Below are 13800 nucleotides of genomic sequence, written 5' to 3'. Positions count from 1 at the left end.
CATTTTTAGCTTCTCAGAATTTCACTTTTCGTCAAATTTTCAACACTTCTGACTTTGCAGTACCCTTGTGTAAGTTGCACGATCTGATATCGTCGTGTTGGTGTTGTTCCCAGATCAGCATAGTAAATGTTGTTCCAGGATCAACATTGGAAGTGACCAATCAGAATGTTGTGACGTCATACTTTTGCGACTTCGGGAAAAACCGCCGTAAAACAAAAAACTGTACTTAAGCTGCGAGAAACCGCCTCTGTCCGCCGATCAACGGACCCTAACCCTAACCCTTTAATAAACGCTAAGCAGAATTGATATTGTCCTTGCAACATTGGAATTTCATAAATGCACGAATGGCTTGGTGCGCCAAAGAATAACGTCACAACAATGTGATTGGTCACTTGCAATGTTGATCCTGGAACAACATTTACTATGTTGTTCCAGGAACAACATAGTAAATGTTGTTCCAGGATCAACACCAACACGACGATATCAGATCATCCATGTAAGTTGGGGTGAGTCAGTCTAACATACTCTTGATTGAACCATTTATAGCAGGAGTGTCCAACTCCAGGCCTTGAGAACCGGTGTCCTACAGGTTTTAGATGTGTCCTTGATCCAACACAGCTGATTCAAATGACTAAATGACCTTTTCAACATGTCTTGAAGTTCTCCAGAGGCCTGGTAATGAACTAATCATTTGATTAGTTCTAAAACCTGCAGAACACCGGCTCTTGAGGCCTGGAGTTCCCTACCCCTGATTTATAGTAATGTGATGATGATATTCCCGTAGACAAAGTTTTAAAGTTACATGTGCAATTTTGGGCATCATCTGGCCCATCAAAACAAATGTTTCCCTCCTCCTTTGTGCATTTTAAAGGGTTTTAGAAGTTTTTTTTCTTGCATGTCCCCTTCTCTCAGACTATCTATCTACATCCCTGTTGTCAACCTCACATTCATTTGTGCATATTCCTACTGTATACACACCAGTGTTGGTCAAGTTACTTGAAAAAAGTAATTAGTAACTAATTACTGATTACTTTTTCCCAAAACGTAATCCCATTACTTTGCTGATTACTTATTTTCAAAAATAATTAGTTACTTAGTTACTTTTTAAAAACATGATACACAACCTAAGTAGACCTTTCAGCCCAGTTCTACTTTTTCATATAAAATGTAATCAAATGAAAAAAAAAGTCCCTTTTTAAAACTTGTTTTATTAGTTTTAATGTTTTAACTTCATGCACATCGCATTAAGCAAATATTAAATTATATGCAACAGTCTTTGATTTGAAGAAATTTGTTTAGCGTTTAAAGCTATTTTCTGCATATTCCAGCATATAAAATAAAGTATTTTTTTTCTTTGGACACTCCCTCTTTCAAATAGATGCAAGTAAAACACGGCAGAAAATAAATGAAATCAAAGACTCAGCAGCACTGAGTCCTGTCGCTCTTAAATCTATTTTTACCTGTTTAGCAGAAGCGGAGCAGTCGGTGGTTTGCCCGGTGCTGCAGCGGTCATGTCAGTGGGGGGATACGGGAGTTTCTCTGTGAATTTCACATTCCCGTGGCAGTGTGCTAGGTACTTGCTCAGAAGTTTAGATTGTTTTTTTGCTGTAAAAATACATTTTCTTCCCACTTAGAGTACAGCGGACTCTAATGTTTTTGTCATTTTTTACGGAATCAAACTCAAAGTAAGGTCAGTACTTCCACGTTTTAAACGCTGCATGGTAGTACTCTTTCCCACACTCTATATATTATCCATTGTTGATCTGCACACGTTTGTTACCACGAACGTCGCTCGCGCTTACGTCATTGTCATGAGACGCTCTCACAAAGACAATCGCGGTTTAGTAACGCAGTAACACAGCGTGGTTAGTAACAGTAATCTTTTCTGCAATAGTAATCCCTTACATTACTCATTACTTAAAAAAGTCTTAATGATTTTTGTATTTTTTTTTTTTAAATAACAAACAAATAAAGATGTGACTGAAGTGTTGCATTACCTGGGATTAAAACAGATTAACGCCATTTTTGCATTGTTCTGTGAATCCCAGTTTTGCAGGGGTGGTTGAATCAGAGTATAGACCTGCAGAATTCATCCTGCTACTTCTATGAGCACATTATCAATAAACACAAGTGATCTGATTCCACTGGCAGAACTGCTGAACTGACCACTCCTAAAAATGTTTGTTGTTTCTCTGATTGGTTTAACTTTTCAACCTATTGCTGCTGGCCTCTTTCATTTGCAGTCAAAATGTGCATTTGAAGTATTTTCTATTTCTTAAATGTGCTTAATTTGTTATGGAATAACAAGGGAACAGGCCTCACCTGCCCATAAAGCTTCATGAATAAAATGATTGTAATACTTAATAAGTTCATGATTTAAATTAAAGCTGAAAGTCTGCCATTCAAACACATATTGATTCATGTCAAATCCACTGTGATGGTATATGCAAGCAGAATTGTGAAAATTGTGCTTAAGTACTTAGGGACCTAACTGTTAAGTAACACTTCTCTATTATACACTTTACTGGAATACTGTAAGAAATGTATTAGATCAGCGATCCCCAACCCCCGGGCCTCAGACCGCTACCGGTCCGTGAGTCGTTTGGTACCAGGCCGCGAGAGTTGAGGCTCAGGTGTGAAATGTATGGTTTTCAGGGTTTTTATCGGTTTTCAGCGTTATTTTGTTATCGTTTTTATCGTTTACTTGGTTTTCCTTGGTCTTTTCACGTGTGTTATGAATAAATTTTCTTGTTTTTCGGTACCGGTACTAGTTTTATTTTGTTGTATTTATCCGCGACACCTTAAAGGCCAGTCCGTGAAAATATTGTCGGGCATAAACCGGTCCGTGGCGCAAAAAAGGTTGGGGACCGCTGTATTAGATGACGTCCCACAAATTGTTGTTTGTAGGATTTTCCTGTAGATTACAGTTGGTAAACTGTAAAATAACAGTTTCATAGAAAATACTCTGCTTACAGTGCAAGCAGTGGATAGATTGTTTTTCAAGAATGGATATAAATAAACCCAGTGGGGATTTAAGTTGTCACAGCGGCAGAAAATATAGTGCAGATAAAAAATACAACAAATAGACATACAGATAAAGATACAGATAAAGAGGTAAATAGGCCAACTTTATCTTTATGGGATGTGTATTTTTACCTCATTAGTCTCCATCTTCACTGAGTCCATGAGACAATCATTTATAACTGACTTGAAGCTGGTTGTGCCTCTCAGGGTTCCCAATGAAGAGAAGAGAAATCATACAGCACCTTACAGGCTGCATGTTTTTATGGATAGCAGAGAAGACAGAAATAGCTCCAGCTCAAGTCCTGAATTTCTCATTGTTCCAAACGGAGGCGCTGAGCAAGACAAGCGATGCAGTCCAGAGCAAAATAAGCCATCTTCGGGATGAGGAACCTGATTCCTGTGGCTGTTTTATTGTCGTTATTATTAATGGAGATAAAACAAGGAAGCTGGAGAGTTGATTTTTCTATAAATTCTGCAGAAAGAAAGGTTGCTTCTAAATCTGGTGTATCTGGTACATGTTATGTGAAAAGAAGATTGAGGTGATATCCGAATGACTGGATTAAATCAAACCGTTCTAGATAGTAAATGCCACAGCTAGCTGATCCCGTTACCAATGACAATACAGGGCATTTCAGTATATTGTTATTCATGTTTCTCGTACTACATCGAAGTGAGCCTCTTCACTCGCCTGCTGTTGCTCTCAGACATGCGGTGAAACAAGAGATGCTTTAAGCGCATTCGTCTCACACTGCTTTGTAATACAAGGGCTTAGTTGTTATTCTGAACTCTCTGCTCTCATTGTGTTTTTGTGAAGAAATAATCGCTCAGTGATGATGTGGTAATAATTTCTTGTGCCGACGTGCCACCTTTTGTTGTGTTGAATTACAGGAAAAAGATGACTTGTCCTTGGTGTTCTGGCTGAACCCTCTGGCTCAGGAAGCCATGTTCTCCTTTTAACCTTTTTCATTTGATTAAGAGGGAAAACAGTGTTTGACCTGCGCTGTGGGGAGGCAGGCCGGCAGCTGGGATTTAGGCCAAAACAGCAGGAAACTGATCTCAAATGGAGGAGCTGGCAAAGCCAAGGGTGGTGAAGGTCCACACACACAGAGACAATACACATGTGTGCATTGTGTGCCACTGCGGTTGTGCAGTGTTGCTGTACATAGAATACAGACACAATAGATTTTGGACATAAGAGCATGCAACACAAAATTCCATATGCACGCACATCCCAGGACTGGTGTGTATTACAGATCGTTTCATTTTCACCTCTTTTACCTCATTGTTTTGGTTTATGTTGACACAGTTCTCAGTGTAAACAAATGACAGAAAGACAACATCAACAAGAAAGTCAAATACTTTCTGCTAATATGGGCTGTTGGAAACCAAGCTAGAGCCAAAAGCAGAATGTATATAACTGTATATTTATCAGTTCTTCCACCTTGTCTAGCCTCTGGTCATTTAATTTTTTACCTTGCTACAGTAATGTGTAAGGTGTGTACAGGTAAAGGGTAAACTTCCAAACAAAAAGGAAACACATAGATTGGAACCCATAGAACAGCGATTTAATCATTTTTAATCATTTTTGTTTAATGGAAATTTTGACTTACTGGAGGCACCTTGTAACAGGTATTACAACCTTATCCTTCACATCAAAAGAAAAACATATGCAAAATATAAAGCCTGTTTTACTGTACTATTTGCTAAAGTATCTTTCAGTCTACAGCTAAGCATAAAGCATCCACTGCGCAAAAATGAATAGCACTGTGATGTTTAATTTCATCCATTTAACCAGCAGATTAAAGCACCACTAAAACTAGCAACTACAAATAGATTCACATTTGGATGTGTATGCATCCATTGGGGATTATTAACTAAGTTACTGTTGTAATGAAAATGTAATTCTATATTTGCAGAAATGTAGCTGGGCAACACAGCAATGTAACCCTTCTTTTTCTGTGTGTAACGGAAGATGCACATACATCAGTTTAATTACCATTTTAATAGGCTGTGAGCCACATTACATTGTAACCACTTGCTTAACTGTTATGAAGCCATTTCAAGATGCTGAAAAGCTCTTGAGAGCACTGTACGCGGCACGATGCACCACCAGCCATCTCGCACACTGAGCAGCATTGACATTCAGAGGCTGATGCTGCCAGCTGCCCGATCATGATGGATTCAGATCGTGAGCAGAAAAGGCACAGAGAGGCTCAGTGTTGCCAAAGCCCTTATGTATTAAAAAAAAAACTCGACTGTTGCACCAATGCGTTGTGGAAGCTATGAGGAGTGAGAGAGGGTTACACAAGGCTGCGGGCGAAATGCACAGAAGCAAATGCATGACGGGTCTCTCAATATCCTTGTTAGGCAGCTGTGAAATAACATATGAGCCCTTGGAAAGTGATTTTTTTTTTCTTTTTTCTTTTTGAGGCGTGGAGAAGAGGAGAAGTGAACAGCAAAAAGTTTTACCCGTGTACTCTGCTTGGATTTAAATATGACTGCTCTTGAATTCACAGTCACTCCAGGTGTAGTCCTTAGAGCTTGTCAGAGTTGTGGTTTGGTCTCTGTTTTGAGACAAAGATCATGAATAAATAAATTTAAGAATGATTAAAATTTAGGTCTTCACTTCACTTGTATCTCTTTAAAGTGCGTTACTGTGCTGTAAATTGTGAATTTCTTTGCTGTGGTTATTAGATTTATGCCTGCTGTGGTATGTTTACCCTCCAAATCTCCGACGATAATTGGAGCAAAGAATATGTGCAGCTACACGGTTCCCCATTCGCAAGCCTTAGACACAGAGCTTTTAAAAAGGTTAGGAATTTATGTATACAAACAGTAACAAATGATAAAAAATAACCATTTTCTAGAGCTAATATCCACTGCTAGATTCAGGAGTCACTTTTTAAACTGTGCACTGTAGGTCAGGATCTGAGTCTGTGCAGTTGTGGAGCCTATACCTGCTGCTGGTTGGTTGTTAAAGCCTCCCAAATTTATGCGCTGTCGGCTTATCTCGTTTTCTATTTCTGTAGGTTTACTAGAAAAGATGTGAATGCATTAATGAGTTTTGTAGAGTACCAGTAACAGAGCTAAACTTAGTATCAAAAGTCAAGTAGCAAATTATACAACTGACTGGATCTGACTTTTTTGCCCACAAAAGTTCCTTAATTCTTCATGGCATAAATTTAACATTCCTTAGAGATTTTAATCCATATTGATACAGCTGCTGCAAATTTGTCAGCTGTACATCTATGAAGCAAATCATCCCAAAGGTGCTCTGCTGGATTGAAATCTGTGTACATTAAACTCATTGTCATCTTCAAAAAATTTTGAGGATGACTTGAGTTGTGTGACATAGGGCACATTATTCTGATGGAGGCATCAGTTGGTACTGAGAGACCCAAAGTATGCCAAGAAAGTATGTTCCACGCCATTGCACCACTGATGCAAAGGCATAATAGATCCATGTTGTTGGTTACGTCAAGATCATGTTAGACCCTAACGTGTCAATGTCGCAGCAGAAATCAAGACTAATCGGGCCCTCCAACATTCTTTCAGACTTTTGTTGATTCGTTTTGGTGAACTGGTGGGAATGGTAGTCTTAGTTTTCTGTTCTTAGCTGACAGGAGTGGCACTTGGTTTGGTCTTTGCTGCTGTAGCCCATCTGCTCCAACGTGCTGTGCGTTCTGAGCAGTCTGGCCATTCTCCCGTGACATCTGGCACCAACAAGGCCATTTTCTTCCAGAGAACTGCCACATTGGACATTTTATCTAACATTATCTGCCTCCTGTTTGGTGCTGGGCAGGTAGTATTGGTGAACATATTGGAGCTGAAAACAGCTAGCTGGCACCAATCACTGAGAAAATCAGCATTTCCAAAGCAAAAACCATCATCTTCCAACGCAGTCCCAGTGTCTTTGCTCTTGACTGATTTTCTTCCTTCTTCATTTCCACATTAAAAACATAAGAAGATACTGTGAACTCTTATAATGACTTTATTGACATTGCGCATTGGTATCATTGGTATGATTATATCTCTTCTGAATGCTATACATAAGACAAGCCATAAACCAAATTTACTAAAAGAATTCTGTCCAGAGAGGAAGTAAATAATCAGAAAATGGAATTTGTTTTGCAATAACTCATCTTAGAACCTGCTGTATCTCTTCTCCTTGAATTTACATCCTTCTTGTGGAAAGCAACAGAGCACAAGAGAGGTGAAGAAGTATGTGCAGGCAGGGTGGAGATGAGTGTGATCTATAACAGAAGGGTAGCAGCAAGTGTGAAAGGTAGTTTTTTGACTTAAGAAATTTTATATTTATGGTTCTTTCAACAAAACAGAAAACAATTTCCTTCCTTTCTCTCGAAAATTTCGCTATTCTGAAAAGTGTCACCTAGGCGGATCTCATCCGTGTAAACAAGCTTATAAGGAGTGTAAGATAGACGTTAGGTTGGCCGGAGTAAGTACGCTACAAAGGAACATTTCCTGTTCCCCTCTTATCACCACTGTAATTACCACATTCCACTTCTCAAAGAAATAAACAATAGCAGGCGCCTCTGCAGCTTTCTCCACTCCAAGCTATCTGCTGCCTCACACGCTGTCCTCCACCTTCCTCCTCCTCCTCTCCTGTCCCTCTCCCTCTGTCTCACACACAGCGCATCTCATATTAATTCTTCCCATATACAAACACACAGAGCCACACTCTCACAAACATCAGTCGTTAATTTGATCTCTGCTGATGATTTATTTTCTCGATGACTGCGCAAACACACGCAGCCTTTTCTTCTCAGCCCCCGTTAATTTGTCTGTCCATCTCTCCGTCCTCCTGTGGTAACAGGGCTGACACGGAGTGTGACTTGGCAGCCGTACTGTAGCTTTTAAGCACCGACTTGCAGCAGTCGCCCGAGAGCCTTCCGTCGTTTATCTCGCGGATAATAATAATGCTTAGGGGTGAGCAGACCTAACTCATCACTGCCTTTTATGGCTTCAACAATGCAGTGATTATAAATGGCTATTAATAAGAGATACAGCATTAGAGAGCCACAAGTTTGAATCATCATTACAGGAGAATTGTTCAGATTTGCAGAGTAGCAGAAGATAATTTAATTCTGCGCGACAATATGTGAGATTTTCCTCAGATTTGTTACATTTTAAAAGCTGCTTTTAAAGTCTTAAACAGGTGCAGGAAATATTGCAATTAAGAAAAGAGACATTTTACTGGATGAGGCAGACTGAGAAACAGCACATTGTGCTATCAAATTAGCATCTGCTGTGTGGGTTTTGTAAATTACTGGGTGAGAATTATCTCTCTTACATTATAATAAACTGCTGATGACTATCACATTTTCATGTGGTTTTATAATTTGGGAAGCATTAAAGCCCCCTCCCCCAAAAAATGCCCAAGGATTTTGCATTGTGGGCTTCACAGCTAAGTGGGAAAAGATAGATGATCATTGCTAAAAGCAAATTCAAAGGCTCTATCTTCCACCGTTCTTTATGTCCCAGCTTTGAATATTATCTACAAGAGAAGGGCCACGGGCATTGTTGCTGACTCCGGCTGTGTAATGTCAAATCGATACCTGGTGTGTTTCGGGTTTCACAAATGAAAAATACAAGCAGATTTGATCAATGTACAAGAGGGATATATGACTCGAGGCTTGTACCGCTCTCGTAATACAAGACGGATCCATAGCGCAGCCTCACTGGTTGAACGGGCGAGATTAATCTATGAACCGAGATGAAAATCGGCACTTAGTTGGCACTGATTTCACTCGGTCTTATTGAGTGAATAAGCTGGACAAATCTTGGTAGGGGCAATTTCAAAGGTGGAGATTTTTTAAAGTTTATTGAAGTTTACAGTTTGAAGGAAAACTCCTAATTCCTGCATGATAAATGAAAAGTTTTGTAGACAATGCTGAAAATACGGCAGTGATGTAGACGCAAGCAGCGAATTCAGTGTTGCGTTTCTTTCATAGTAGTAGACATCTCTGGTGTGATTGATCGCTGCCTGTTGAGTTTTGTCTTGATTTTTTTGGTGGGTGTATGTGAAAGGAAAGGGATGAAGAATAAAAATGATGTAAGATTCTTGTTTTCTTGTGTTCATGTGTGAATGTTTTCCCTTGTTTTAATGTTTAAACGCTGTGAAATATATTTTTAATGACTCCCGAGCTTTCAGCCGGGCTTTGAATTGGCCATTTCCATAACCCTCTTTTTTTGAGCCATTCCTTGGCAAATTTACTATGCTTAGTATCATTTTCATGGTGATCAATTCAATTCCAGTTTAGCTTGAACTTTTGGACAGACGGCCTCATATTGTCTTCAACGACTCTTTCATATGATGCATGGCACATTAATTAAAACAATGGGCTGTCTTTGCTTCTGTTTATTGGCAGAATGAATTTTTTCTCTATGGTTACTCTTGGATAGCAAAGACTTTTTCCTGGCACAGCTCTTGCACATTTAAAATTAGGGCCATGGCGTGATTGTAGATACATGCACTTTAACACCTGCAGAAGGTGAATTTGGGTGGCTATTGAAAATTTATTTTTGGAGAAAATTCTCTTGCATTTGGCGGTTTTCCCATTCATGGGAAAACTAGCAGTAGTGACTTTTGTTATTTCTAAATTACCTTTCTTAAATAATTCAAAGATTAAAATCTGTTGACAGACTGACAGGCATACACATACAACACACTTTGATTTTTATACCAAAGAAACGCACTTTTTCATCAGTCTAAGGAAGTTTAACTGTGAATTAATCTTTTATATTCAGTCATCCATCTGTGGATCATGCTAGCCTAGTTTAATAACTCCTGGAGATTGGAGCCTATATGGTGCTGGGGGCGGAGTCTGTGAATTTACTCTATTGGTGTCATAGGCCCTCTAGGAGTTCGGAGTTAAGAGGTCAAGAGTTAAAGTTTCCATTGTAACACCTCCAGATTTGACATAGAAACACTCGTTTTTAACACTCGATTTTAACTACTATCATTTTACACCTCAGAGTTACATTAAAAGAATGTGACTCTACTTAGAGTAAAATTAACTCTACTTTTGCAAGAAGACTACTAACACCAAAACATTTAACACTTTTGAATTTGCTGTGTAGGGAAATGGATGGGTGGGCATACATTTTCTCCTGTTTATTCTTATAATGTGTTGGAAACCCTTACATATTCAGTTCAGGTCATTTGTGTTTTATTTGCACCCTTTTTGTTGGATTGAAAACCCCAATAATAAGATTATGAGCTTGGCGATGGTGGGAAGTAAAAACTCAGTTTTAACAGGAAGAAACCTTCGGTTCAGTGAGGCGTAGCCATTTGCTGTAACCGGTTGGGGGTCCTGAGCCTCTCCCTGAGCCTGGTTCTGCAGGAGATTCTGGGACCCTAACGAGATGTTTGAAGCCTAATCCTAAAGTTATCGAGGATGATTTTTTCGAAATTTTAGGAACCACACTGTCTTCAGTCTTTACTGAGATATTCCTCTCACTGGCTTGGGAATTCCTAAAAAATAAACAAATTCTTCTTAAAATCAGCTTGCAAAACAAGTCTTTGACCTTAAATTTTCAAGAACAACATCTATTTCTGACTTGGCTCTAAACCTACCTCATCCTTCACATGTACCACGATACTTTCTTCCAGTTAAACACCATATTTGATCATATGATGATACTGCTGTAAAGTGGCTCACTGGATCACTATTACGGGTTGGACCACAGCCATCGTCAGACTCACCCTTTCATGTAATCTCAGCTACAAAGCTATAAAGTTTCATGACTGCTTCATATACTGTTGTGATTTTAAAGGTTTAAGCAATCACAGCTACACTGTTTTAAGTTTTAAAAAAGCCTTTTTTTCTTAATAGGTTTCATAAACGCCAAAACATTGAACATTTTTTATGTGTAGTTTTCAAATATAACTTACACTTCCTTCTCACCCTTGGGGTCTTTCTTCAGTACACACCCACTCATTCTGCCTGTTCGCGTTCATCAGTCTCACCTTCACACACACACTTATCATTTAGCTGTAGCAGCTTGAAAATGGAACAAAGAAAGCACTCACCTCGTTTCCGCCATGATTTATGCTAGGACTGCTATATTATTGGTTCAGTTAATATGCAGACTCATTACACTCATCCCAGTCTCAGATTTATCAACTGTTTTGCTGAAGCAATTTAAGGGTTTTCCTGAAAATTGATTTAAGCGTTTCAGAATATATTTCTGAGTACTTATCACTAACAACTTCCTCCTTCAATTTCACTCTACCTCAATTTTAATTTGACAGAAAAGGGTCTCAAGCTCTAACTTTCTCTCTTCTCTGAAAGATTGTTGGATTTGTGATGTATAAATCAAACCTCACTCTGTGTCTGAATGTTGGATCAGAACATTTTCTACCCTTACAAGAGTAAAACCGGGCAGAAAAAAATGAGTAGATAGTGACTAAGTGCCCTTTTACCAGGCTCAAGTCAAGAAAATTGTCATCCACTTGTAAAAAGCTCATTACGGTTTTGGTGCAAGCTCCAAAGGGCATCCACTTCAGGCTTGCTGGTCTGTCTGAACTGAAAGCTTGCTACTAGAACCATTTGTTAACCGTGTCTGTGTCTGTCCAGCCATGTTCACAGAGGTGCCTCACGATATGACTGCCCAAAGAGGTCAGGATGTGGAGATGGCCTGCTCATTCAGAGGAGCGGGAACCCCTTCCTATGCACTGGAAATCCAGTGGTGGTACATCAGGAACCATCTTGACTGGACCCACAGGCAGCCCTGGACAACTAATGAAGTAAGTTCACAACAGAAATTCTGGCTCCTTTTTTTGGTTTTATTTAAAGGATATGTTCACCCTTAGTGATCTTGTTTACAGGTGGTCATCCTTCCTGGGATAGTTAACACAGCCACCTGGAAAATCTAAATGCTCAGTTGAATCACTACTGCCTGACTGCTTGTTTCTACAATGTTACCAAAATGATCGAAAAGATGAAAAATTAAAATAAAAGATCAACTCCAGATGAATTCTAGATGATCTTGCAATGGGATCCCACCAGCCCAGTGATGCTGATGCACACACTAGAGTTGGCACTGTAGTAAATGTGTTTGTAACATGTAAATGAACAGATTAGAAATCAAAGAAGGGGCTATAAGTATGCAAAGGAAAACAGACTAATGTGGGTGCAGGTTTGTAAGGTGCGAACAGGTTTTGAGCCCCTTGCCGCGATTTCTTCCAGTGTCCTTTACCCAGTACTGATCTTGGAACTCAGCCTTCATTTTGACCTCAGCTACACACTTGTCAGGTTTCACGTCTGTGTTTCACATTGCTGAAATATGCCCACAGAGACACATTTCAACACCTGCCAAAGTGCTCAAAACAACCTTTATGGCAGTTGCCACAGCAGGTGATTTTAAGCCCACGGACTCATAAGGTGAAATAAGTATTTACGCTCTCTGTCTCTGAGTTGTCTTCAGAAATTGTCTTTTGAGTATATGGGAGAGTAAGGTAATATGAGCCCTTTTTCTTTTTTAACTTGAAGTTTTAGAAAGCCAATCAAACTGAGATCCTTCTGCTAATGTTTGTCACTTTTCCTAGGTGGCTCCTGAGGAGGAGATGGCAAAGGATGCTACAAAGATAAGTGTGAGTTGCGAACAATATCTGCAGTTATTTTCACCAGAAAGCCGTTATGTTTGCCTTGGTGTTAGAAGACTCAAAATGCTTATGATTACATTTAAATTTCTTGTTCTGCATGATCCACAGAGGTTGTGCTTATGCTGTATTGCACACAGCGATGTGATTTTCAGTCGTTGCAGCTCGCATGGTGGGTGAACGCTCCAGACGGTGCATTAACACGTTCACGAAAAACCTCGATGGCTCTGCAGAAGCACAGCGTCAGGCAAAGAGCAGGCAGCGCTGCTGCTCGTGGGTGGTTAAGTGTCCTCCCCATGGGGGAGTGGCCCCTGAGGGCATCATCTGCAAATTTTAATAAACACTACTGAAACTTTGTGGCTGCAGCACCAGATCTCAGTAAAACAGAGTAGAAAAGGAAGGGTGGGAAGTCAGCAGATCTTTTTATATCTCCTCTGGTATTCCCCCTGGCAAATGGAAAAATAGGTGAGCCTTTTATTGAAAGAAGCAGGACAGTATAGAGTAACTCAACATTTTGACTTTTTTCTAATTACCTGCAGAAGTGAGCAGACTGCAGGACCGACTGCATGTTATCTCTACATAAACTTATTCCCCTAGCCTTATCTCTTTCCACTGACTTTATAATTACAAAAATGAACCAAAAAATGTTCTACTTTCTGGGGTTTTAAAGCTGTGTGTGTGTGTGTGTGTGTGTGTGTGTGTGTGTGTGTGTGTGTGTGTGTGTGTGTGTGTGTGTGTGTGTGTGCAGAAGTTGAAGATGCATAAAGCTGCATTAAACATGCAGAAACATGTACACACAAAAACCTTTCGGCTTTCTCCCAAAAGGCTAGCTGCTGCTGAATCACTGATGCTGTGTTTTTGTGACTGTGTGTGTGTCTGTGTGCTTTTGTGTGTCTGTGTGCATGTTTGTGTGGGTGGAGCAAAACACTGCAGGCTACACAGCTGCAAAATCATTATGAGCTCTCTCTATATAATGGATCCTGGCTCACATCCATACAGTCAAACCAAAAACACCATGAGATGCTCACATATGCAGACGCAAACTCGCAAACGGCACGCATTAAGCTCACGCTTACAGCCAAACGCGCAAATGTCACTGCCACACACGACGCACACATCCCAACACCTACTGGCGTCACGAGGAGGAAGGT

General features: G+C 39.8%; 1 protein-coding gene across 2 annotated transcripts in view; it reads left to right on the top strand.

Moving 5' to 3' along the window:
• LOC146684432 (V-set and transmembrane domain-containing protein 2-like protein) overlaps nucleotides 1-13800 on the top strand; it is a 47265-nt gene that overhangs the window by 28728 nt on the left and 4737 nt on the right. For both annotated transcript variants that reach the window (XM_085443872.1, XM_085443873.1), the window contains exons 2-3: nucleotides 11625-11794; nucleotides 12596-12640. In XM_085443872.1, coding sequence (XP_085299998.1) covers nucleotides 11625-11794; nucleotides 12596-12640 — 215 coding nt within the window. The remainder of the gene's footprint in view (nucleotides 1-11624; nucleotides 11795-12595; nucleotides 12641-13800) is intronic.

This window comes from Copadichromis virginalis, linkage group LG20 (genome assembly GCF_057382275.1).
Source record: "Copadichromis virginalis isolate Kocher_CV1m ecotype Utaka linkage group LG20, C_Virginalis_male_GT1.1, whole genome shotgun sequence".
Taxonomy (NCBI): Eukaryota; Metazoa; Chordata; class Actinopteri; order Cichliformes; family Cichlidae; genus Copadichromis; species Copadichromis virginalis.
This window is presented reverse-complemented; position numbering and strand designations above follow the sequence as displayed.